Source organism: Camarhynchus parvulus, chromosome 2, assembly GCF_901933205.1.
Source record: "Camarhynchus parvulus chromosome 2, STF_HiC, whole genome shotgun sequence".
In the NCBI taxonomy this organism is placed as follows: Eukaryota; Metazoa; Chordata; class Aves; order Passeriformes; family Thraupidae; genus Camarhynchus; species Camarhynchus parvulus.
The window spans coordinates 147,959,198-147,985,008 of NC_044572.1; the positions used below are offsets into that span (position 1 = coordinate 147,959,198).

The 25,811-nt window shown below is 46.3% G+C and overlaps 1 protein-coding gene across 2 annotated transcripts; it reads right to left on the reverse strand.

The window, feature by feature from the left end:
- Nucleotides 1–520: 520 nt before the first annotated feature.
- GPR20 (G protein-coupled receptor 20) lies at nt 521–24,187 on the reverse strand. 2 transcript variants are annotated; one of them, XM_030943204.1, is made up of 3 exons: nt 24,099–24,187; nt 11,301–11,397; nt 521–1,849 (listed from the first exon to the last, which is right to left on the reverse strand). In XM_030943204.1, exon 3 carries the CDS (start codon nt 1,827–1,829, stop codon nt 768–770), a length of 1,062 nt encoding a protein of 353 aa, XP_030799064.1. In that variant the 5' UTR covers nt 1,830–1,849; nt 11,301–11,397; nt 24,099–24,187; the 3' UTR covers nt 521–767. The 2 variants fall into 2 exon arrangements, with proteins under 2 accessions (XP_030799064.1, XP_030799063.1); XM_030943203.1 differs by lacking the exon at nt 11,301–11,397 and having other exon boundaries at nt 24,099–24,169.
- Nucleotides 24,188–25,811: the final 1,624 nt, after the last annotated feature.

The window sequence follows — 25,811 nt, forward strand, 5'->3', positions numbered from 1 at the left end:
TTTTCATCTTGGCTGTTCCTCAGGAAGACAGAGCAGAGCAGCAGAGTTTGCTGGGGATTCATGTTCCTTTGTCCAGATTTTTGTATACTCATCTGCAATTCAGGGGATTTAGTGATCCAAGTACAGGTGGAACATATCCTTAACCTCTCCCCAACACAGACAATATGTGTGAAAATACATACATTGACATGTTTTTTTTTTCATATAGCCAAGAGATTTCACTGCTTGATTTAATCTTTTCCCTGAGAAGGTTCAGACTTTTTCAGGAACAAATGAGTAGTCACTAGTGACATGTGGGCTAGAATATTTTCTTTCCCATTTCATTGGCATCTAAAATCTTTGTTGTGGATAGCTCTGGAAACATCCTTCTTGTCCTTTATTCTTAAGTATATAGGCACAAAATCTTTCATTACAAACCAGAGCTATCCTGCTTTCTAAGTCATCCTAGAAGTGTTGCATTATGATGACAAACATGCAAAGAAAACCACAGTAGAGAGTTTGTTGCTAGCAAAATGTCTGTATTAAGATACAAAGAAAACTTCCCTGCTGGGAACAGTAATTAACGGACTCTCTTTTGTATGGTACTAACAGCACTGTAGATTCCATTTCCAAACAGACCACAATGTTCTTGAGGAATAAATTCCACCACTGTCGGTCTTAACCTCAGCCTAAAACACAAAGAGTTCAAAAACTATAGTATTGTGCATCCTATCAATATTCCAGCATCATGGCACTGGCTTACTTCAATGTGTCCCATCACATGTGGGTTATATCTGAACACCGCTTGGTGATGGCAAGCGGTGAGGGCTTCCTATTATGTTTGAGAAGGCAATGTTTGCGTTGGAGCCCTTGGAGTTCTTGTTCATACCCAGGATATCTGCATTAGTTTGCTCTGGCTCGGTTTTCCTGAAGATGTTTTTCATGGTTGACTGGAAGTTATTGGTGACAAAGCAATAGACAATGGGGTCCATGCAGCTATTGAGGCTACTCAGAGTCACTGTCACATGGTAGACAAGGAGGCTGATGTTGTGGGGCATGTCTGGCTTGATGGAGATTGCGACCTGTAGCACGTGGAAAGGAGTGAAGCAGATCATGAAGATGATGAGGACGGTGATAAGGAGCTGCACGGCCCTCATTCTCCTCTCCCGACTCTGGTGCATGAGGCTGGGCTTGGACAGGGCACACATAATCCTGGTGGTGAAGAAGATGATTATGATGAGGGGAAAGAAGTACTCGCAGACCATCAGGACCAGGATCTTGGAGAGGCAGCACTTAGCAAACTGTATTGCCATGGTCAGGATGGAGAAAGTCACCACAGTGGCAAAGATCCAAATGAAGATGCAGATGCCCTTGGCACAGGTGGGGTTCCTCCATTTACGTGAGGCTTCCACCTGCACTATTGCCAGGTAGCGGTCAATGCAGATGCACGTCAAGAAGAGGATGCTGCAGTACATGTTGACAAAGTAGCCAAAGATGTGAACCAAGGAACAATTCTTGCAATCCCCTGCACTGTAGAACATGATGATCCGGACAGGCAGGGAAAAGCCCACCAGGAGATCAGTTACAATCAAGTTGATGGTGTAAATAACAGAGGTGGTTTTTGTCTTGGTACGGAAGCAGAAGACATACAGTGCCAAGCTGTTCAGTACAACACCCACCAGAAAAATGATGGCATTGACTACCATCAGGACAATCCACAGGTTATAAAAATCTGTGAACAGTTGTTTGTCTGAGTTGATGAACTTGGAGAACATGTTGATGTTGGAGTTAGGTTCTTCGGTGGAGTTGATAAAGTCAAGGGGTGGCATTTGGGTAGAGGAGGTCGGCATGGTCACTGACTTCCAGCAATCTGGAAGAAAAGAAATGGAGGTATAGTGATAAATATGTCAGCATTCCTTAGGGCTCAAAAATCTTGTCACTTAAAAACATTTTAACCAACATATTTGCACATCCTGAGCAGTAGATCCCCATCTACCAATATGGGATTACCAATAATTGCAAGGAAATACCTGGGCTTATAATTAGTGCCTTGCAGTGGTTCCAGATGCATGTTTTAGGGAAAAGACACACACTCCACTTCAAGTTTTTCTTCCTCTTCCTTGTACAAAAATGATTTTAAGATCAGAAGACCTTTGCATAACCATAACCCTAGCATTTGATTCCTAAAATATCATATCCCTTGCCTTGGGCAGGTGATCCCATTAGAGAGTTACATGCAGCAGTGTTTTCAGGAGCTGTAAGATTTCTCTGAAATCAAAGAAAGGCTGAATTGTCTGAGAAAGCACAAGCAGGTTGTGTGGCATCTTCTGCAGATCTGTGTTCACAGCAACAGCAGCCAGAAGATTTCAAGCTAAGGGTGTAAGCCACTGGTCCTGCCAGGGTTTGACAGTTTAATTTGCAAATCATTCCTGACTTATACACTATTTTGAACTGATTTGTATATTAAAAGATTTTAAAAAAAGACCCAATATATACAAAGACTTGGCTGGTTTCAATAAAAATAAATGGTTGAAAAATGTCTGGAATATCTCAAAGTGTCTGGGCAGGGCTTTGAGGTTAAAAAAATCAGCTTGGATCAGTAGAGAATGATGCTGAAAGAGTTGATTTATGAGGGTTTGAAATCCCTGCTAATGAGCCAAATGCAGAAGGACTGGGAGACAAGGAGCTGCAAACAGTGCAGCTCCTCCCAGTGCTCACAGAACTGCAGTGTGCCTGGGCTGGGTGTCTCAGTGTGGAAGTCTGGAATTGCTGAGGGAGTCTGAATGTCCAGTTCCCCCAAGCATGCCCCATCCTCTGGCAGATTTTTTTCCCCTCCTCCAATCTTTTTTGCTGCTTATGGGGATCAGGAGGATGAACCAAAGGTGCTCTATCACTTGCGAGGTGCTTCAAGCTGTTGGTGGCTGTGTACAAAGTGGAGGAGGAAGATATTTAGGACAAAAGTGAAAAGTAGGTCCTGAGGAGAGTCCCTGCTGGCCAAAAGAAAATGTTCTGCAGGGATAGTACTGAGTCCAGAGAACACCACAGCTGCTCTGAGCCTGCCTCATGAGTGTCAAAGCTTTCCTCTGCCTGCTCACCATGTCTCTCTGCATTTCCTGCGTACAACACTCCTAATGTGTCTCACCAGTGTTCGGCCAATAGTCAAACATTCAAAATCAATAGTCCTCATGGGATGCTACAGCCTTGTTGTGATTACTCTGCTTGGTTCATTCAAGCCAGGTAAGAGTGAAGCAGAACATTTGTTGAGAAAAAGCGGAGATTAGGACTGAGAATTTAGAAGACCAGGTGTGAAAATTCTTGGAGAAGTGACTTTGCCATCATGATGGATCTTGGGTTTGTTGGCCTGGAATCTGGGGATTGCTCTAGTTTCTTCTTGCCTCTCAGTCTGTGGAACTGGTTTGAAGGAAAAAGTTGATTTTTAATGTCCTTGAGCTCAGAAGGATATTTCTAACCAAATGTCAATTTTTTAAATTTAGATAGACACTGAAGCCCAAGGAATTGAATTGTCCATTGGAATGGCTGATGCTCAAACATAAAGCCCTCCTGAGATCCAACTTCATGCCAGAATACACTGCAGGACTGAAATCCTGAAACCTGGGGTCAGACCACCTGTAATGCCCCAAAGAACTACTGGGCAGAGAGGAACAATGCTAGTTTCTGTCCACTTTTCCCTCTAGGCCATCCCCAGCAGAAACCAGACATTGGAACATCATGTGTTTTGGGAATGACCAAATTACTTCACCCTGCACTGAGCTCTGGTGGCAGCCAAAGTGGCACACATGTTCACGGCATTTTGTCTGGGTCTGACTGAGCCTGCACACTCCTGAGGGAGCGTCTTGTCTCTTCACATTTTGTGCCAAGCACACTGTCAGAGAAAAACAGTAAAAACTGGCCCCAAAATAGGCTGAAGTTAGTGGAGTTGCAAAGTCTGGCACCTGAGAAAGATGCATGGGGATAATGCAAAATCCTGGCTTGTTTTCTACTGATTTCCTAAAATTCTCACCATCTTCTCTGTTTGTTTGTTTCACTCTTTAATTATGAAAACAAACTGAAATGAGCAGATGCCTGGATCTGCTCCCAGCTTTCTCTTTGCAGATGCTATCAAGAGAAGCACTGTGGAAGCCAAGGAATAAAGAAAGACTTTGATGCCCCTGGAGTGCAGCGTGAGAGTGTATATCTGTGTTGACACATACCTGAGCAAGGGGGGAAGTCAAAATCACCCACCCTATCCCTGAGCTTGCACTAAACTCGATTGAATTGCACATGCATTTGTCTTCTCATTGTAATTCCATGGCACTGGCTGTTTGCTCTGATTTTGCTTCTTGTTAGTAGCTTGTCTTCTCTGGGAGATTTTTGTTCAGTCTGAGATCCCTTATCACAAACCCCTGATATTCATCTTATTTTGCCTTTCAATGAAACCAGCAATTCTAAATACATTCAAATGTTCCTTATCCTCACACTGCCTTTGAGGGATGTAGGATGTGTTACAGACAAATAGAAAATTTAAATAATCAGCATATACAATGTCTTGGCTTACATAGCCACCTTTTCCACTGAGCCCCATGTGCAAGGAAATAAACCAGATATTGTAAACTGCTGAAAAACAACAGGTAACATTGTGTTTGCCAAATTAAATATGCAAAGAAGTGCTGCATTAGAGCTTTCCCAGTCCATCGCTGCCCGATCTGAACTCAAAATGCAAACTACATGAAAGAAGTCCCAGTAAATTTAATTAATCCTGAAGATTTCCTCCCTGACAGTCTGTGGAAAAGCTGGCTCTTGGGCTGTGGTGGGAAAAATCTTCATCTAATCAAATTGTTACTGATGGATGTTTGGGTGAATGGCCGCTTCCTTTCTTTGTGGGACTGCTCTCATCTCATGGCTCACAAGCAGAAAGGATGGAGAACTGGACTAGCAAAGCAACAGAATTCCTCTGAGTGTTTTAATGAGATGGAGCTGGATCAAACCCCCAGTTTACAGCTGCTAAGGATTTTTCCATTGTGGGACTCCAAGCCTGTGAGAAAGGTATATTGCTCCACTTTGCAGTACAGAAAGGCAGCCTGACCTTGTGTCTGCGCAAAGCTAAACATTTCCAAAGATTTTGCATTCTTCCCCTCTCCAAGTCCAAATACTATCTGAACCAGATCTCTTTCTCTACCATCAGACATACTCATGCAGGTGTTAAAGTGAGTCATTTCAGCTACTCATCACCATGATGTGGTGGCATATGGAAGTCAGTGAGGGGCATGCCTAAATTAATGAGAAGCTTTGCAGCCCCTGCAAACCTTTATTTTGCTGTGTTATGCACTATTTATTACTCATGACTATGGCATGAGCTCATGCAGATCTGCAAGAACCACCTTTACTTACAAAGCAAATAGTCTTAGGGTTAACCCCCTTCCTAAAACCCTCAAAGAGCTTGGAGCTTAGTCTACTTCATACCTTCCTGAGCTCTCAGCCCCCCAGATTTCCATGCAATCCCTATTTCTTGGAGCTGGCAGTCTGCAAAGCCCAAGATGGGTAAATATGCATCCTTTTGAGTGCTGTCTGACTGTGCCAGTTGGCCTAGGCTGTTATATTACACCTCTTAGGCTGGATTTTGTCTGTCTGTCTGGGAAACTGTGGGTAGCATTTCCTTAAAAGTACAGCAGGAATCTGGGTAGAAATGGGATAAAGGGAGGGACGGGGAATGGAGGTTGACCTGCTTTCCCTCATTCTGATAAAGGTCCCTGCTCAGCACTGGGAGAGGAGGACTTGCTCTGAAATACTTTCTCATTGTTGTGTGACACAACCAGTTCCATCATTCTTGGGCCAAATAGGAAACAGATGGTCACAGTGCTGAAAACAGGTCCTGCAACCTCTTCCCCCACTCACTCACTGCTTGGCATCACACTTGTTAACTTGGCATGGGCAGCTCAGTGCTATGTCTGCTCCAGGAGGCGATCCTTGACCACCCCATATCCACTTCACCCAGCCTTGTGCCTGGTGACAGCCTTAAGGCTCACCCTGACCTTGCTGAAATTAACAGGGTTCACTTCCTTAGCCCAGGAGACTTTTGGTTCAGCAATTCAAGTAATAGGCTACAAAAGAAAAGGCAGGTCAGACAACTAGTTTTGTCCTAACTGCATGCCAAAAGGATTATTTATTGGTGTGCAGAAAGGATCTCTGTGTGCAGACCCAGAGAACACCAGAGCCACACACTGGGATCGGAAAGTTGAAAAGGATATTAACAAGCACGAGTGTAATTTAGTATAAACAGCTTCAGCTTTTCTCATCTCCCTGTCCTGAACTGGAATATCTGATATGGCAACCTGGCTCCTCTATCATCCTCCCTGTTCCCCTCACCCTGTCCTGCCTGTTGGTGTTATTCTGCTGCCTGGGGTGGCAGCAGTGTGTGTTTAGCTTTTCAGCCTTCCTGTGTTTAAAGTTCCCTGGGTGATTTATCATCATATTTATAAATGAAGGGTTAAACTCACTCTCTTTCAATTTAAATTGTATGATTCTCTTTCTGGCAAGCTCTCACTCAACTCTGGATCAAACTGGCCAAATATGGTGTTTTTGTGCATGTTGACCTTGCTCTATATGTGGTAGAGTTTGCTCTATGTGTCTTGTGCTCAGCCTGGGGAGGGTGGGTTTGCTGACAGGGGGAACAGAGAAAAAAAGAGAGAAAGGGAATGAATCCAGCTGCTGAAAGGAAAAAGCTGGTGCCCATCTGACCCTTGGGCTGTGAGAAGAGAGATAATTCTGGGGGAGACAGATTCTACTCTGAAGCAGAAATGGGGCTATTCTCAGGGCAGGTAAGATCCTATTTTTGTAGGCATCAGATCTCTGCTCTCACTTGATTCCTGGGCACTGAGGTCTCCTTTAAACCCCCAGGTCTGAGGGTGGCTGGAACAAATGTGTGAAACACCCACCTTCTGGGGAATTGCAGTTAGAAATTGCCAATTCCAGAGCAAAGCTGGATTATTCCTTCCCCTCCAATGCCATGGACATAAAAGGGACTTTGGAGACACAAAACACATAGTTTTCTGAGTGTCAGATTAAATGACACCTGATTTCTTGCAGTCTCATGTCTCACAGTGGCTCGCAAGGCTGAGGGAGTGCTTTACCCTGCTTGAGATGCTTATTATAACTTTTTCCCATGTGGACACTTGGCTGCCTTAATGAGCACTCACATTCCAGCTCTTCCCTTGGCTCCAACACTTGTTTGACTTTCTCCTTTCTTTGCTGCCTAATTTCCTGAAAATTGAGGTGATCTTTCCCTTCTGCCAAATTCTAGTTGAAATTAGGCAGCAGATTGAAAAACATTAGGAGGACGGAGGAAATCGGAGCTGACAACCACACAAACAGGCACTGAGAGTGATCCTTGTTTCCTCTTATGTGAACCTGCAAGTCATTTATTAACATTCTCCACTACACATCCTTTCATCTAGGTCTTATTCCCTGCAAATTCACAATTGCTTTGGCATTGAAACACAGCAAACAGGGCTGGATGGCTTCTGTGAAACAGAGTATTGCCTGCTTCTTATTGTTTTCCTGAAGAGAAATAATTTAAGATTGATGCCAAACCATGGGAGAACCGGCCTGACTGGGACAGATGATAGCTAATTGCTGGGTGTTGGCACTATTCAGCCATGGTCTGCTTGCCCATGTGTCATAAGGAGTGTGATGGCCAGCAAGTCCTACTTTGTCTGGTGGTTTGAATGGTCATGTGCTGAATTACAGCTTTTGTCTGGAATCACAGAATCACAGAATATCCTCATTTGGAGGGGACCCACAAAGATCACAGAGTCCAACTCCTGCCCCTGCACAGGACCACCCCAAGAGTCACACCATGTGTCCAAGAGAGTTGTCCAAAAGCTCCTTGAGCTCTGTCAGGTTTGGTGCTGTGACCAGTTCCTTGGGGAGCCTGTTTCAGTGCCCAACCACCCTCTGGGTGAAGAACCTTTTCCTAATATCCAACCTAAGCCTACCTGGACACCAGTTCAGGCCATTACCTCAGGTCCTGTCACTGTTCACCACAGAGAAGAGATCAGTGCCTGCCCCTCCTCTCACAAAGAAGTTTCAACTCCAATGAGGTCTCCCCTCAGTTTCCTCCAGGCTGAACAGACCATGTCAGCTCACCTCCTCCTCATACAGCTTTCTCTCAAGGCCAAGAGAAATTAACTCCCCCGCCGCCACTGACTTTTGAATCTCCAATGTTGGCCATGAAAATCAGATTTCCCATCCAGCAAGGGGGAAAACTGGTATGTCCAGTCTCAGGCATAGGAGTAATCCTTCAAGGCCTGTAAGCCTTCACAGACTGAGGATGTGTGGAGGCTGATGCAATGCTGGTTGTTGGGTTGCTGATGTGCTGTTCACCTGTTTGCTTCCTGCCTGAGATGCCCAGTTTGCCTCTGTGTGCTCCTCCATCTCCAAGGCCCTGCTGTGGATGGGCAATGGATATTGCTCTGTGCTGTGATCTGAGCTCCACCCACCTCACCCAGTTCAATGCTGAGTGTACACACGGGTGGATCCTGTGCTCTCCACGGGCCCAAGGCCAAAATCACATCCTTTGAAGGTGAGGCACCCTCATCCCTAGCTCATTTTGTGACAAGAAATAGTCTGTGTCCAAGCAATGATTTAGTCCAGCAGGTCACCCTAGGCCATGAGGGATCACTGCCAGTTAGATGAAGGAGAGCACAGCTCTCCAAAGAGCATTCCTCTTCTCCACGGAGCAAAGTGACCCAGATGGGACTGATGCCACTTGGCTTGGACCAAATGCCAACTCTCTGCATCCAGGCTTGAACCTGCTGCTTAAAACCAGGTGACAGATCACAGTCCTGGACACCCCAGAGACAATCTATTTAAAACTTGGAAAGGTCTGCATGGTTCTCCCTCAGCCTTTGTCCTGAGCATGCATGAAAACACTGAAATGAAGCTCCCAGAGATACACAGAGGAGGCAATTCACATACTGGCAGATTTCTTATGAGTTTATACCTCCTCTATGGCCATTTGCAGCAGCAATGCCTCAGTCTTTGAAAGAAAGAGCCCTGATGTGCCTGTGCAAGCAAAAAGAGAAGTGGGATTGTACATTGCCTCTCCAGGTCTACAAATATCCACCCAGCAGTGGTAGGCACCTAGAGGTCCCCCAGCACATCTCTGATGAAGCTTGCTAGTACTGGTCACCTATAAGAAAGGTAATAATAAAGGGGGTTTGCCTCTTTTTGCTTGTTTATACCACCCTATTTAGAAAAGTCCCTTCTGAAACATTTGGATGTCTACGATGCCTTATCAATTCCACTGTATTTTTCATGTCCCTCTTTTCTGTGTTATCAGATCTTGGCCTTGGATTGACAGAAATGCCAAGTGTCTTGGTGAATGCTCTATCAATCATGCTGCTAGCACTTAAAAGACCAATATCTCATACCCTGTCAGGGCTTGTACCAAGTGCCATCTGTCACAAGGGAGCATGAAGTGACATCTCTGCAGTAGGTGCTGTGTGTTTCCAGCTCAGTTACTTCCACAGAAATTAGAGCATGACTTCCTGAGTGTATCCCTCTCTGTCCCTTGTGGACCATTATACGTGAGGGGAAAACACATATTTTTGAGTGAATTTTTCCAAGATGATTAACATTTTATTTTTTTTAAGTAACATCTTAAAACATATAGATTTGGACTCTTAGGGGTCCAGCCAGTGAAGATGGATTTGACCCTCTCTTCTTGGGAGGTTGTAACAGTAAAAGAGAAATGCATTTGATTTTATAGGGATTACAGTAATCCATCAAGTGTTTCCAGGGTGCCTGAGACAAAGTGCTGGAAATGTCAGTTTGGAATAACAGCTATTGTGGCTGTGTGCAAGGAGAACTGTACAGTGAAAATTACCATATAGGCACATGCAGGAACTTCACAGGCAAGGGCAAAAACAATAACTGGCCTGTGTGCTGCTGCTTGCTTTTAAGAAGGAAATTTTTAATTGCAAATTTTGAGCACTTTCTCCTCTTTCTGCCTTCAGCTGCCTGCTTGCTCTGTCTGTTGGCAAGAAGGTGAGAAGGGCAGTAAAAGAAGAGCAACAGCAGAGTTCTACTGTTGGGGAAATTCCTGGGCTCCTGCATAGCCAGGGAATGCAGGACTGGTGAAACAATGCTCACAGCCCAGGGCGCACGGGGCACCAATGCAGGTAGAGATGCAGGAGTGATGCAGAGGGGTCAGCTCTGCCTCCCAGCACTCACTCCAAGCTGTGCTGCTCTCTTGGCTGCAGGGAGAAACTGAGGCACAGAGCCATGTGTGATCTTGGCCCAGGGAATGCAGCGAGGTGGGAGACCCAGTTAGGGAGCAGAGAGTTTTTGAGGCATCCCAGGATGGACAACCATGTCTTAACCCTTTGGGAGGCTGGTTTCTGTGGTTTCTTTAGCAAGGCACATATGACAGTGCTGTGCAGACCCCACAGTGCTGTGCAGACCCTACAGTGCCTTCAGAGTTCTGCAAATTTTGGATTGACCAGGTTAACCTGGAAAGACTCAGGCATTTGTTAACACTCTCTGCATTGCTGGTGAATGTGCTGCTGTGAAAGCAGGGAGAATTTCTGCAGCCATCTGCTAAGGACCTTGGAAAGGATCTGCTTTCTCCTCTACTAACCCAGCCAGTGGGTTCAGAGAGGGAAGACAGCATCTCTCCTAGAGCTGAACTTGCACCCTGCTGCATAGCCAAACAGGTAAAACATCCCCACTTGCAGCTGACCCCATTCCAGGCAGTGCACCATCTCTTCTCTTGGCTTCCAAAACCTTCCTGAATGCATTTCACCAGAATTTAATTACACCTGGGATTACACATGCACAAACGACATCACCTCCCTCCTCACAAGGGCTGTCACAATACTTTTCAAGGAGGGAAAGCCTGCAATTTTCACACTTCCATTACCCTCCATCTCCTTGAAGAACAACCAAATATCCTTACACTGCCCAAATCCCAAGAGCAAAGACAGTCACAATGGAGAAGCTCCTTGCAGCGCATGCTAGCTGCTGGCACAGCCTGGCTTTTCGGGTCAGGCACTTCCCAAGGGATTTCCACACCTGCTGTATGGACAGAGCCAGAGACTTCCCGAGCTGCTCATCCACGTGTTTGGTGCAGGACCCTTTCTGCTCCCACCCCTTTCAGGGCTCCCTGTTGCAATAGCCAGGACTCAGAGTCCAATATCCAGCAAATTCTTCCTGGCCCCCCACTGTCTCCAATCCCATGCTCCCCTCTTTGTCTCTGACCAAGATCCCAAAGCATTCCCTGCAATGGTCCTTGCAGTGTATTCCTGCATGAAGGACTGACTTACCTCTGGCCTGATCTCCCTTCTATGTTAGAGGAGCTGCTGGTAGGAAAATTTCCTTGTGGACCTGAGTGCTATCAGCCCAGGAAAGAGACATCTGTTCCTATAAGCAGAACAACTGGAGTGACTACAGAATATGAAGAAATGCCTAATCTGTCTCTTGCGTTCTCTCCCTCTCTTCCCCCTCCCCACCCCCCTTCTAAATATAGCCTTGCAACTAATGGGAAAAAATATACACTACCAAAAAAAAATATTTCCACTTGTCTGTAGTGTTCAGAAATTCTCCCCAAACATCTGGCTTCTTGCCCTAAATCTCTCTGAAATTTATGAAGTGCTGTAAATGCTGAAGAGGGCTCCAGCCGTACTCACGGTGCTAATGCCTGAACATCTCTAGTAAACTAAAACTGCCCCCAGGTCAATTTTCTTGTGTCTCTGTGTGAACAAAATCTCTTTGCGGGAACTCGCCAGCTCAAGGCCACTGCAATGCCACCAACATGTGTGACATGAGGAAAATACCCCTCTTTTCCTCTTCCCGATGTGAACTGTGATTAGAGAGAAGCATCCCTGGCAGCTGCAGGAAGGTGCTGAACCAAATGCCACAAAGCCTGTGATGTCCTTTGAACCAACCCAGCTGTCCAGATGCTGAGAAAACCCCTGGCACAGGGAACCAAAGCGTTCCCTGCACACTTTGGTAGTGCTGCTGCAGTCATTTGGGAGAGGAGATAAAGAGATCTATCCAGGGCTGAAATGGCTGAGCATGGGTGGCAATAGAGAGTCTGAGGCTCCACCAAGGAGCCCTCCAACATGTTCCTCCATCCTCATACAACCCCTCCCTACTGGTGGTAGAGTCATTGTGGGTGTCAGGTGTCTCTCAGAGTGGGGATTTAAGTATCTCTACACCCTTGGCTACATGAGAAGAGACTGACATTGTACAAAGCATAATGAATTATCCCATTTTTGAGATGGGTTCAAATCACATGGCTAGAGCAGCTTTCAAGACATCTCTGCTGGTTGATGCACTAAGGACTCAAAATCCCCCAAGTTCCATCTCAAGTTCCACTTCTTGCTCTAAACTGGTACCAAAACTCAATATTTTTTTTGGGATTTGCACAGATGTTCTCCCCAGGAGCTTTTCAGTAGCTTTAGAGATTTCCTCTGGGAGAAAAGGCAGAAAAAACCCGAGAGCTTACATCAAATTTAGTTGTTTAGAAATACAGAGAGGATGGATGCTGGATTTTAGTATCAGCCCTGGCCTGCATCACACTTTAGATAAAGACAACACTGGTGCCAATGCAATAAACACGCAGGATATGGCCTGTCACAACACGACAGGATCAACTGTGAGGCATTGAATTCCAGGTCAAGAGGCCAAATCCATAAATAGAGGAGAGGTAAACTCCACACATGCATGTCTCACTGGAGCACAAACAGTAGCTATGGTTATTAGAGAAGGTTGACCTCATTTTCTGGAATTACTTTTTCACCCTTGGATCTTTCCCAGCAAGACTGAGCTGATCCTTTTTGTCTGGTTATTTTATTGATTTTCTATTTTGAGTTTCTGCACATTGAGGAGCAGACTGTTCCCCCAGTTTCAGGAACATCCTCCTTAGCTTTATGAGCCCCTGATCCAGGAGACCTGATCTAGGCATTCCATAACTGACCTCGAGCTCAGGCATATGCCTGAACTTTCATTTGTTTCTCACTTCCTTATGCTTGGGAAGCAAGCGTAATTGGAAAGTCTTCATGAGCCCTGTCTGGATGATCATCTTGCCTTCAGTTCCCCCCATCCTGGAAGTTCAACAGGGGTAAAAACAAAGAGAAGAAACCAACCCATGGAATAATGTTGGGCAGGGTGGGTGAACTTGAACCCTATCAAGGCACCAGGACAGGTTTCCCAGAGAAGCTGTGGCTGCCCCATACCTGGAAGTCTTCAAGGCCAGGCTGGATGGGGCTTGGAGCAACCTGGTGCAGTGGAAAGTGTCCCTGCCATGGCAGGGGGTTGGAACTAGATGGTCTTTAATGTCTTTTCCAACCCAGCCCTTTCTAGAATTCTATGATTCTATCATTCTCAATGCCTATGGTGGCAAATTCTTAAGTTTCCCCCAGCCTGTCAACAAAATTTTTATATTTAGGGAATAACTCTCTGAAGTTACAATTGCAAGACTGTAAGAAAGGGATTACTTTTCTCCAGGATGAGTTATTGGTACCTGCACTTTGTCCACCTTCTCTGGGAATGTCTGGTTCTTCCTTTGTGAAGACTGGTTTGGTTTTATGCTTTCACGTGATACATGAGAGCTGCGTTCCCATCTCCGTGCATGGGATAATCAGCCCTGCACTCCCCCACTATCCCAGCCTCTCCCTCCTTGCTGGATTTAGAGCTAGGCTCTGAGTGGCAACAGCTGCAAAGTTTCAAGTTGTGCCTGAGATAGTGCAGAACATGCCATATTGGGAAGCAGATGCTGCTGTTAAGGTGGAGAAGGCACATCCGGGCTCAGGGCCATGCTTTGTCCCAGACCCAGTTCCCACACTCAGCTTCAGGAGGAGTTGCAACCATAGCTGATAAATGAATAGCTTCTATCATCTCTTGATTTTCAGTCATTTATCACCCTCCCAGAGGGAGCGAGAAAGGCAGAAAAAAAAAAGAGTAAAGCTTTAGTAAGTGGAAAATTTTCAAGCTTGTTCATTGAATATACAACAGTATTAAATATTGGAGTGAGATTGTAGGTGGAAGAAGGTATTGTCTCAGTCAAAATCAGCATGTAGAAGGACTAATAATGACATCAGGGAAGGATGCTACTAGCCCATGGTAATTCCTAGCAATCCCTTAACCTTGCCATATAGAATAGGGCTCTGGTTAAAATCTTCTGTGGCGCAGTGCAGAAAAGCAGGAGGCCAGACAGCTCTGGAGGGAGGTGGAGAGAAAGCTGATACCACACATTCTCTGGGGAGATGTGTCCTGTTTTTGTCAGGAGAAGGGTGTGCTCTTCCAGTCCTATTCAAAACGGGGAACTGAGCATCCTTTGATCCCCTGCTGTGGGAGAAGAGATTGAGATTGGGCACTGCATAATGAACTTTAACAGAGCTGAGGTGGGCTCAAGGCACATGGCCAGATCAGCTTTCAAGGTGTCTTTGTGGACCAGCTCTGCAAGGACCCAAATCCAATGTCCAAGCACACCTGTATTGTTTTAGGAAGCTGAATTTCGGCTCTGTTATACTGAACAGATCCTCACAAATGAATTATTTTCTTCAGCAGTGGAGGAGAATTCTTACTCAAGAAAGTGTTGGGACATAGAAATAACAGTTCAGAAAACTGAGGAGCCTTTACCCATGGTCATGGCTGTGTGCAGGTCACCAAAAGTGGGATCCTCACTGCATTGAAGACACTGAAGGGTGGGATCTTCACTGTCCTATCTGGAACACCTCTTTTTAACAGCAGGCTTGATGGAGAGGCAACAATGTGAGCTTTTCAGGGAGTAACCTTTTGCTATGGCAGATAAAGTGAATGGCATTGAAGAGAGTTTACATTAATTTTACCCTTTCCAACTACTCCTCCTTCTGGTAAATCTACCCTAGAATATCCCCAGGCCTTAAAAAGTGCTGGAAAACATTAATGTATGTCTCTATGATATGCACTTCCCAGGAGCCCTAAAATCTTGATTGTCCACAGGCTCCAAGGCTATTATGGGATGCTGTGAATCAGAACTGACCCAGAGAATCATGTAGGCTCTCACAGGTGGACCAGATGTGGAGAAATTTCTGTACTGTACCACCCTCCAGCAGTCACCTTTGATTGAGGGGGAATATGTGGGCAACAGCGCTCTCCCCAAATATGTAGGAACTTTCCACCTAGGTCAGGTGTTATTCAACCCCACCACAGTTCCTTATCATAAAGAAGTGACACGTGTGTAGGAACACTCCTCTTTGGTGGCTCCTGAGCTGATACTTTATGGAAGCAATATCATGGCAAATGGGCAGACCCTGAAAGCAAATCCAGGATTTTTCTGGTGCTTTTGGTAGAATCCAAGGAAAGTCCAGTTGAAAGAACCTTGAAGATTGAGGCTGGCATCTGTCTCCAGCCTGGCTTTTAGCTTGTGGCCCTTGCTTGTTTGGAGCCAAAGAGGGTAACATGTGGCTTCACCTGCTGGCCTATTGAGAGGTCATTCTTTGCTGTTCTTTTGGTGATCCAGGTGTGTCATGCTGGGACATCTGGGAGATCCTGGGACTGCTTTGAGATCTGAACCCTGAGACATTCATGCTGGTTATGCCTAAGGTGCAGTTGGAAGGACTGGAGGAAAAGATCAGAGCTCCCTCTCTTAATTCTTAGACAGAATCTGTTTCAAGGGATGACCTTTGTCCCTTTCCTGCAATGCTGGGATAGAAACACCAAATAGACAAAGAAATGTGAACTACTTATCCGTGGAGAAGGAGGGCTTAGATTGCTCCCCCAGTGATATTCAATACCTCCAGGGCTTTTTACCTGACTGTCAGCATGGGCAACAGAGGCTGTGGAGAGCCACAAAAGATGGTCCAGCTGGCTCTCTTGATGGCATCTCAGCAGGGTCCAGAGGCAGCTGTACCTTCCTGACGTCAACACCTCTGCAGGACACAGTCTGTGTCCTCTGCCAATTGCTCAGGATCGCAGGCAATTCCCAGCACTTGCTGTCCTCAGAGGACTGCAGGGGCTGGAAGCCACCATAATTTTATATCTCCTCTCTGAACAGGCTCCCCATCTATGTGTTTGTACAAGGAGGGAAATCATACTCTCCCCATATGAGGCTTCTGCTGATGGGATCCAGCTGTGATTCATCTGCTTGATGAGGGACAGGGAAAGACAAGTGGTGCCCTAAAATGATGGCCATGGCTCCTGTTGAGTGAGTCAGGCATGGGGGAGGAAGAGTGTGGGAGATGGTTTCCTGCCTGCCTGCTGCATATTTGGGAATTGGCTTTGCTGACCACTGGCTCCCCTCCATTTTTCTCCCCAGGCTGCGGCATTTTTGCTGATGGACCTGTTGAGCTGAAAGAAAAATGAAGATGTCTGCAGTGCACAAAGAGCTGCTCCTCTGGGCAGCCCTGAGGTCTTTCCTGAGTGGTTTGGAGCACATTGGTCCTGCCCTGTCTCCAGTTCTTGCATGACAAGGGGTGTGAAATCCCTTACCTGTTATAAATGCACCCTGTGAGGGTGAGCCAGGATCCCTCTCTCCATCCCAGTCTGCCCAGTTTACCACAGGTCTCACAACTGTGAGGGTTCTGACAAGGTTCCTCAGTCCAAGGCACCAGCAAAGTGAGCCACCAGGACTCTTTGGCCACTCAACAAAGCATATCGTATCTCACCTGCCTTTACTGATCCAAACCTCTTTGGGATCCTTTGGAGGATCTCACTGTGACCTTTCTGGCCCCCCAGCCCAGGTCTGGCCAGTCACCTCTTGTACCTTTTTTTTTTTTTTTTTGCTATTTTTTTCAAAGATTCAGAAGCCAATTGCCAAGAACTCAATGTCCAGTGTCATAACCTCACTGCAGAACTCTCCCCATTCCCAGCAAAGTATTTCCTGTTGGTTTTGTTTGTCACTGGGCACACAGGGACACTAGTGCTTGAAGGGGAAAGCTACACAAGCTTTGGGCTTTGGCATTACTTGGGCACCACGCCCTGGGAGGTCAATGCTGGGTGGAGTGGCTCTTGCCCAGCTCTGGTTTGAAGGCTGCAGAGTGGGAATTGGCAGGGTTGTTGGTCCTGGATGGTTGAAGAGCCCCCAGAGAGCTCTCAGTGCTCTGCTCCTGTGTTTGTGGCAGTGGGAAGAGCAGTGTGGCAGGGCTGAGCTAGAAAACCTTGAACTCAAGATGTGCTGTGCCCTGCAAAGATGCAGAAGCCAGAGGAACGTTTGAAAACCCATGGAAAGGAAGTTTTGGGGAATTTAAGGACCCAGTCTGGTATCTCCACCTGCTCTGATTTAGCAGTGACCACAAATTTGGAAAGGGGCAGCAGGAGGCTCCCAGGGCCATCTGTTCAACTTTTGGGGTTTTTTGCTATACTAGTAACCTAGCCCAGGAGGAAGGACACCTGCAACTTGGAAAATCTGGTACTTGGACCCACAAACCTCAAAAAAGGCTTTAGAGAAAGACATCCTCTCCCTGCTCACTCTCTGCAAACGTTAATCCTCCTCTCCCATTCCCTTTGTTTGTCTGGTTTGGAGAGATTTGGAAGGGCTCAGGGCAGGGCTGTCTTTTGTTAGACATGCACAGAGCTCAGCGCTGCTCTGATCTGGAACAGGGCAGCATAAATCTGGGGGATTATCATAGGAAATGCCACAGTGATGAAAAGCCCTGTAGGAATGGGAAGAAAAGAAAGGGCCCCATTTGGGAAGAAAAAAACTCCCAACAACCACCCTGCTGCTTGCTTACAAGTGATTCCTAAAATTGCTGCCTCTGGAAGAAGCTGGTACATTTGCTGATTATTTTTTCTTTTTGTTTTGGAGGGGGTGTTCCTTTGTGTTCTCAGCTGCTTAGAATTACAGATCATGTCCTTGAAGCAAGTTTTGTGTGAGTGGCCTCACTGGGGACAAAAACCCCAATTTTCTGGGGAGGTGCCTCAGTTTCCTTATGTTTGAAACCATCCCTCTAAGCATGATCTGCAGAAGTGCTCTGGGAAATATTCAGGAAGGAAAGGAGGGAATCACATATGTGATTTATTGGAAACTGCAATGCCAAAATAATATATTTTCTCCTAAAAAAAATTGTAACAGGGTACTGGACAGCAGAATCCAGCTGCTACTATTTGTGCTGGTGGTATGTTTGGGTATGGGGTCATGGACCCTTTTGTCTCCCACCTGGAGCATATAAAACCCGCTGAGACCTGAGTCAGGTGGAAACGTGACAGTTCAGAAATCCAAGAGGATATTTTCTCTGTCTGGGATGTGATTACAGACAGCACCAGGTTGTCCCTGCTGTGAGGTCTTGAACTCACTGAGGTGTGGTCAGTGGATGGCATGATGGAGGGAGGACCAAGCCCCTACTCCAGTTTGTGCTTAAGGTCTCAAAGCAAATTTTTTATCAGGAGCAAAAGCTCAACCTGTCACTGCTGAATCATTCTTTCCCATGCCTTCATCTTGGTACTGACAGCTTCAGTCTTTTTTATGTTTGGAGTGCTGCAAGGTGCTGTTTGATTGGCCTTTTGTGTCACCTGGGGGATTATTCTCTACAAAAACACTATTACATGTAATAAATAGTGTTAAATTGACTAATGAAAGGGGATGTGTTTCTGCCTTGGAAAACATCCAAACCAAACCAGCTGGAATGACCTGAAGGCCAACAAACATGACCCATGAGGGCAAACCAGCAGAATTGGGCTTGTTTAATCTACAGAAAAGACAACAGAAAGCAAACCTGATAACAGCTGTGGAGATGTCCAGGCAGCTTCCCTGGGAATGGTGCAAGAGGGGTTCATCTTGCACAGTTTAGTTCATTAACACCACTCTGTACCACATGACCAGCCCAGTTTGTGATGATCTCAGTGTAGAGGTTTCCTTTGGGTAAGAGGAATCCTATTGCTTGTGTCTCCTAGGGCAGGGATGTGCAATCAGCATCCCTGTCCTCTGTAATTCAGAGTTAGAGCCACAGCAGCAGCCAGAGGCTCCCCCACGGTGCTGGAGCCACAGGTTAATCCCATGGCTGTAACACAACCTAAGATGGGACCTTTTGGGCAAATTCTGCTGGCTTCTATAAAGCAAAAATCCAGCCTGCTGTGATTGCTAAACTGGGCTCTGCTTCTTTGGGTGTCTTTCCATTTTCCAAGAAAAATAAACTGCAGGCTCTGTATTTTTAGATATGCCATCTGATCATAGCTAGTCATATATCAGTCCCAATATTGTGAGTCAAGATGCTGGGCTCCATTGCTGAGCTCCCTTGGGCAAGAACAAGTGGCTTGAGCCATCCTGAGTGTATTAATAAATCCAAGTGTTTAAAATAATCTTACACTTCCTTAGGTAAGCTGCTCACATAGAATAATACACTTGGGAATTAATAATGCCAGCATCTTAGGAGCTCTGATTCTCTGGGTGAACTTGATACTGTTGTGAGAGGGAGAAGAGCAGCCCTGGTATGAGACAGATCTAATCTAGGCAGGGGACAGAGGCAGCACGACTCCTCTTCCTTTCCCTCTCCAGCCAGTGACTCTGATTCCTGACATCTGCCCCTTGCTATTTCAGTCCTGGGTATCCTCTGAGGTGGCTGCTGGTCAGAGTGAGCTTTATGGTGGCCCCTTCAAAAAGCATCTGATCAACTTGCCTTGCACAATAGTGCACAAATGTGGAGTAAGTGATGTATTTTAAGTCTCTTGCTGGTTTTCCTCAGCCTCCACAAATCTGTGTCTCTAACACCACTGCAGCCTGCAGACAATTTTCTGTGTGTTTGATCAAAGCAGTGGGAAGCCTCAGAGTTGGTGTGTGAAAAATGCCTGGTTCCTGAAAGTGTATTTGTTGTGCTACTTTATCACTCTAACGAGAATCAATTTATCCACATAATCGGTAGCTGGAGACAGCATAACACTGCTTGGCAGCCTGGATTTTTCTCAGAGATGTATTGCTTGGCATGTTCAACCCAGGCAAAAGGAGCCAGCCTGGCTGCCGGGGAACTGCAGCTCTGTGAGTGCCAAGCAGGTGAAACCCAGCATGACAACTCAGCCTTCTCTCTCTGTCTTGCCAGAAAAAGACTTTGGGGATAAAGGTGAAATTGCACCTGGCTGATTGTCTCGCTTAAGGTCTCTTCCAACCTGAGCAGCTCTATAATTCTATACTTTTTGAACAAGGAGTTACAGAGATAGGAGAAAGGGGAATGATTTTAAACTGAGATAGATTTGCTCAGGTTAGATATGAGCAAGAAATTCTTCACTGTGAAGGTGAGGAGAGTCTGGACTGGGTAGCCCAGAGAAGCTGTGGCTGCCCCATGCCTGGAAGTGTTCAAGGCCAGGCTGGATGGGGCTTGGAGCAACCTGGATAGTGGGAGGTGTCCCTGCCATGGCAGCAGAGTTAGAAGTAAGGTCCAACCTTTAAGGTCCTTTCCAACCCAGACTATCCTGTGTTTCTGTGATTCTGATAAGCTAATAATTCTTTAGCCTCTCTGTTGAGATGGATAATGACCAGTTAGACTGTGGTGGGTGCAGGAAAAGGCACACTCTGCCTGTTCACTTTGCTCTGCTCAGGATCAGCTGCTGGAACATGGCCAGACCAGCAAGAGGGTGACCATAGATCCCACTGAGAGGACAGGCTGGTTGCACACTAGTGGCTCTGTGTGGTGGACATGTGCGACCTCCAGCAATCTCCTGTCCTCTGCACTTGAGTGCTAGAAACCTCCTTCATGTCATGCAAGAAGTTGGTTTTCCTGCTGAGGCTGTCCCAGTGCCCTCTTTTGCTATGCCCAGGTACCCACTTTGCTGCATCCTTCTGAGTTCACCACTCTGAGAGGAGCCTGGTGGGTTACAAATGCCAGTGCTGGTCTCTGTGTGGGTCAGTGTGCTCAGAGCTCAGTGCTGTTTCACCTTCCTAATGCCTACCTGCAGCAAACAACCTACTCTAATGTAGGTTTTTGCAGTTGTTGGTAGCTCTGAATGAAACAAAATTTTGGCAAACCTCCACAGGCATCCCTTCCCTTGTCTATGAGGCTAAAGACTGCTTGTGATAGCCTCAGTATGGGGCAGCTCCCCAAAGTGGCCCAAATCCATCTCTCTACGTGTCCCATAGACAGGGTGACAAATTCATTACATTCAAGGATGGGAAGCTGAGCTGGACCAGCACGCTAGAAGCCATTCCCTACATTTTCAGCCTTAGGGACATTTCCCAGAGCCTCATCTTTTTGGCAGATATTTGTAGAGAAGGTGGCTGGAGCCATGGAGAGGAAGGGACATTTGACAGTAAATCTTTTTTGCATCAATGTGGAAGAAGCCATACCTTTCTGTTGTGTGGTAATGACTGTCGTGCTGCTTTTCAGGCTGTGATAGATGAGATGTACATATTTTATAGATTATGTGTGAGAGGTAATAAAGAATTCAGTTCTTCTGTGTCTATACACTAATGGTGTATCAATCCCAGTAAATATCATGCTGAGACTGAACAGCAGCATCCCTGGTTAGTGTCATCTTGATGGGTGACATCATTTCTTTGGCTGTCACAGCCAGCTTAGCCTAATCCCATCTGACCCCCACAGCTTTACTGATCCTTCACTCTGGCTCTGAGCTTCACTTTTCTATTCCCCTGATTCATCCTTCACCTCAGCACAACTACTTCTGTCTCTGGACTTTGTCATGCTTGGCTGGACTCTGCTGTTCCTCTCTGGGATTTACTGGATGGGAAGTGTTTCCTTGCTAAGCCAACAGTAGGATTTGCTCAGCTATTTGTGATCTGCAAAAATGTACAGCTAAAAGCAAGAAATTAAAATGCAAGGATGAAAAATGGATGAAAGGCAAACGAGAGAGCGGGAAGGGTCCTTGGAGCATTAACAGATGAGTTGGCTGAGAAGTAGCAGACATTCCTCAGAAGGGGCTGTAGATTTTACCATAGGTGTCATGGGATGTTCACTAACATGTACCTTTAGGTAATAAGTAGTCTCACCTCCTCCTAAACCTGGTGACTGGACATTTATACAAACCTGCTATAACAGCCCAGGGTGGAAAGAGAAATCACAGAATCATTGAACCACAGCATGGCTTGGATTGCAAGAAACCTTAGAGATCATCTAGTTCCAAGCCCCCTGCCATGGCAGAGACATCTTCCACTAGACCAGGTTGTCCAAAGCTCCATCCAATCTGGACTTGAAGTCCAAAAACAGTGAACTTTGAATGTTACTCCAATGGGAATTTTTTGTCCCCCATTTTAAAAAGGGCTCAGGAGTTTGGATTTATGATTTTAGGCATCCAGATTCAGATGTCCTTAATGGGTGAAGTTTCTTTGAACCCTGAGATGATGAGTACTTGCCTGTTAAACATCCCCTTTACTTGTCTCCAGCCCCTTAAAACGTGGACTGCCAAAATCCTGCAGCCCTTCTGACAACTTGGAGTGCAGGGTTTGGTCTTCTCCCTCTGAAAGAGGATATAGGGCCAGGACAGCCTGCATCCTTGCGAGAACCACGTTATCCAAAGGGCATGATGCACTTGAGGGGGAGCAGAGCTGTGGTGGTGCTGTACGTGCGCCTGGTGGGATTTATTGCTGTGTTCAGCAGCCTCCTCCGTTCTGCTTGCTCTGCCTCGGAGAGAACGTGCTGTGAGAGATGTTTCATGTGCAAATCCTTCCTTGGCCTTTGCCTTCTGCTTCAAAACTGGGGAAGAAAGACTTTTAGGGTGCTTTTGGCACCTTTAGGCTCTGCAGAGAGGGGAGAAATGGCTCCACGTCTGTGTTTTATCTCAGTGCACTGGGGACATGGGGAAGGAGGCTTGAGCAGGGTGAGGGAAAATGCTCTGAAATAGATTAATAAAGTAGCTGCTCAGTTGCTTTTCTAAGTTGCCATGTGTCCTTGTAAGAAAGGATGGGGGGAAGATGGGGATTTTCCTTCTAACTGTGTGTTGGCAGAGATATCTGTGCACAAAGGAGATGGAAAATGTCTTAGTAAAGAGGTTTCTGCCAAAGGGAGGCTTCTGCCCTCACTTTTGCTGGCAGGTGCTACAATAGGAGGATGGTGGGCATTTCTGCCTCCTTTCTCCATGTCTGCCCAGCTCTCCCCTGCTCAGAGAGATTTACAGAGTGAGCTGAGATGCAGCATTGCATCTAATCGTGGGCGACAGAGGTTTTTGCCCTGGTGGTTTTCAACTGGCGCCGTCACGCGCAAGTAATAGGGATTAAACTTGTATGCCCACTGTTTTATTTCTGAATGGGGGAGTTTTAGCTTTGCAGAAGGAGCTGTCATTTCAGGAAAAGGGCTGGCTTTTTGCTGAAGAAGAGCAATTGGCCCTGGCATGTGAGAAATGTTAGAGGAAAAGGCGCCTCCTGTCACCAAAACACAGCTGAAATGATTCCGAAGAGCCACGTTGCCAATTCATCACACTGCCACTGAGTGCGGGTTGTGTAAACACTGGGAGATGCTCTCTCTGTGCTGTACTGTGGCCAGACATGTCCCAGTTGGCAGAGACTTGCCAACAGACCTAGTGAGGCCATTCATCCCTTTCAGCCACCCCAGCTCTGGCCCAGCCACTTCCCCCACTAACACAGCAATCAGAGTAAGGATATTTCCATATCATTTCCCTGGGGAAAATTTTCTGCTTCCTAACCTTAAACTATAACGTTCATTTTGAGGCTTCTCAGATCAATTTTTCATAGCCTGAATCTAAAAGTCCTGTGTCTAACTCTGCATCTTTATATAGGAACACTTGTGGGATGCACAGGTGTGTGTGCAGCTGGACTTGACACAAGTAATCTGTATATGGAAGTTTACCAGAAATACTCAAGTTTTCATGCAGAATCCCTCACAGGGATCTGTGGCTTTTTACCATCCAAACAGATAATTAAGTTTATATAAAACCCAACATTTCCCTCGATGAGATGCTCTTTTCCTTTGCACCAGCTCTGAACTCCCCAACCCTCCAGCACCTGGTGAGGAACACTCCTTCCTCTCCAGCGCCATTCCCACCCACGTGGAGCCGCCTCGCATCCAAACCCACGTGCTCCGCTCCCGACCCAGCTTGCAAGGACTCCCATCCCCATCTGGACGCCTCCAAGCTCTCAGCCCAGCCGGGATCAGAGCACGCTGCCTTCCCAAGCTGCAGCCGGTGAATGTCCCTCCCTCTCCCCGCTCTCTCCCAGCCCGGATCACGCCTCAGGCAGGACTCACCCCGCCGGGATGAGAAAGCTCAGCTGCCGAGTCCGGAGGCGCTGCGGATTCCCGGAGCGAGTGGCCGTGGGCTCGCTCCCGGCGCTCGGCGCGGGATGGATGATACAGGAACCAGACCTCCTTGGTTTACTTTTGCGTTGACGTCAGTGTCTTTTGGAGCCTCCGCGGCTCGTTTTGGTAAAAAGGATGTCTTCAGAGGAGAGGGGAGGGGTCGGGAAGGGAGAGGAGTGAGGATGAACTGAAGATGAAGTTTTGTGATGTGAGCAGGCAGCGGTGGGAGGTTTTTAGGGGCTCATGCTGAAAGAAGACCAGGTAATCCTGGGTGTAGCTCATCACTTGAAGATGGGTACACTGGAGACCTGACCCTCACACAGAATTATAAAAATCTTAGAGTGGCTTGGATTGGAAGGAACCTTAAAGAACATCTAGTTTTAACCCCCTACCTTGAGCAGGGACACCTTCCACAAGACCAGGTGGCTCAGAGTCCCATCCAGCCTGGTCTTGAACACTTCCAGGGATGGGGCATCCGCAACTTCTCTGGGTAGCCTGGTCCAGTACCTCACTACCTTCTACATAGAGAATTTCCCTCCCCCAGCCCTGTGCACTCACCGTGCAGCTAAAGTGTGCATGGACATTTTTGGGGGGTGTGGAAAGGGCTGATACTTGTGAGGGATTTGGAGAACACCATCAGAAAGTGGAGCCTGCAAGTGAGATCACTAATACCAAATTGTGCACAGCAGATCAATCACACCTATGTTTAGGGTTTCTTTTGGCCACAAGCAAAGCCAGATGCCTTTGCATGACCACATAACTTCCAGGAATTCCAGACTCAGGCTTTCATGACCTAAATGCTGGTGGGTTTTTTTTTAGGTTTTTGTTGAGTAGTGTGATGCAAACCATTGAGCATTTGGATCTCAGAGCCTCAGGTAAAGCAAATACAGAATTTGCCCCAGTGCTGCTGAACCAACTCTAATTAAACAATTAAATCTGTGCTCTCTTTGAATCATGGATCACTTTTCCAGCTCTTAATACAACTGGTCTATCATCCATTATTAGACCATCTGTACCTTGATACAAATAATTTATTATGAACTTTTAGAAGCAGGCACTGAGATTGTTCTGTGTGAACCCAGGTACCAGACTCATAAAGAGCACCAAGGACGTGATGACATTGATGTATTTGGTTTGGAGGACACTTGGCTGTGCCAAAAAAACCCTACAGGGAGCAGGGATTGTAGACAAGGAGGCATCATCTGGTGCTCCCAGGATGATTGGGCTGTACTGGTTTGTTTGGAAAACAGAAGTGAGAAAGTAGTTTTTACTCTGATGTACCATCACTGCAGAGAAGAAGAGACACAGAAAGGGAAAGCTCTTGTTGTTCAGCACACCCATGGCAGAGCCAAGTAATAAGTCCAGTTTCTTATCCATTGGATCGTGCACTCCCAGTCATAAATAATTCTACTCTCAAAGGTTCCCGGTGTCCTAGTCAGAACCAATACACTGTTCATGGCTGAAGAAAGACAGAGTCTTATAAAAACCAGAAAAAGAGTTCCTTGTAAATCACCATATCTATACTTAGAAATGTGTTAGACTTTTCTAAGCTTCAGTTCAGATCATATAAAATGTTTTTTCTTCTTTTTCCGAGTTGAAAAATCCATCCAAAGGTCAGTCAGAAACAGGAATAAAACTGTCTTTCTAATCTGAAGCTGCTGT

Excerpts from the sequence above, each read along its gene's own strand:
- GPR20 (XM_030943204.1), bottom strand. The coding sequence starts at position 1,829 with ATGCCGACCTCCTCTACCCAAATGCCACCCCTTGACTTTATCAACTCC.